Source organism: Pterocles gutturalis, unplaced genomic scaffold (assembly GCF_000699245.1).
Source record: "Pterocles gutturalis isolate BGI_N339 unplaced genomic scaffold, ASM69924v1 scaffold5358, whole genome shotgun sequence".
NCBI classification, from domain to species: Eukaryota; Metazoa; Chordata; class Aves; order Pterocliformes; family Pteroclidae; genus Pterocles; species Pterocles gutturalis.
In genome coordinates, this window is record NW_010125370.1 from 2,043 (window position 1) to 2,427 (window position 385).

Consider the following 385-nt stretch of genomic DNA (forward strand, 5'->3'; position numbering starts at 1 on the left):
CGTTAGATATGGACCACGGTCCTGTAGCTGCCGTTATTTCTGCCCATGGTCTGGTGGACCAAGCCTGGCTCCATGGAGCTGGACCAGTCCAGATGCTCTGGCTGGAGTTGACGCTCCGTCTCTTTTCCTTACAGGATGTCCGGAGAGTGCCAGAGCGCTGTGAGCATCTGTGAGTAGTGTTCCCCACTCCCGAGGGAGCACGGGGGGCTGGGATTGATGCTCCAGAACTTTCTGGTGGCATCAGAGGTAACCTGGTACCTTCTGTTCTCTGCAGCTGTGGTGGGAGGCAGCAGCAGCTCCGCGGGAGGTGGATATGGCGGCGGACTGTGCCTGGGAGGAGGAGGATTCGGTGCTGGAAGCGGGAGAGGCAGCTGTGGCACAGGCG

The 385-nt window shown here is 60.3% G+C and overlaps 1 protein-coding gene across 1 annotated transcript in view; it reads left to right on the top strand.

Annotated features, from left to right (window-relative positions):
* The window catches only part of LOC104465472 (keratin, type II cytoskeletal 4-like), a 2,532-nt gene that overhangs the window by 1,833 nt on the left and 314 nt on the right, over positions 1–385 (top strand). The window contains exons 7-8 of the mRNA XM_010078528.1: positions 135–169; positions 275–382. Of these exons, the coding sequence (XP_010076830.1) occupies positions 135–169; positions 275–382 (143 nt within the window). The remainder of the gene's footprint in view (positions 1–134; positions 170–274; positions 383–385) is intronic.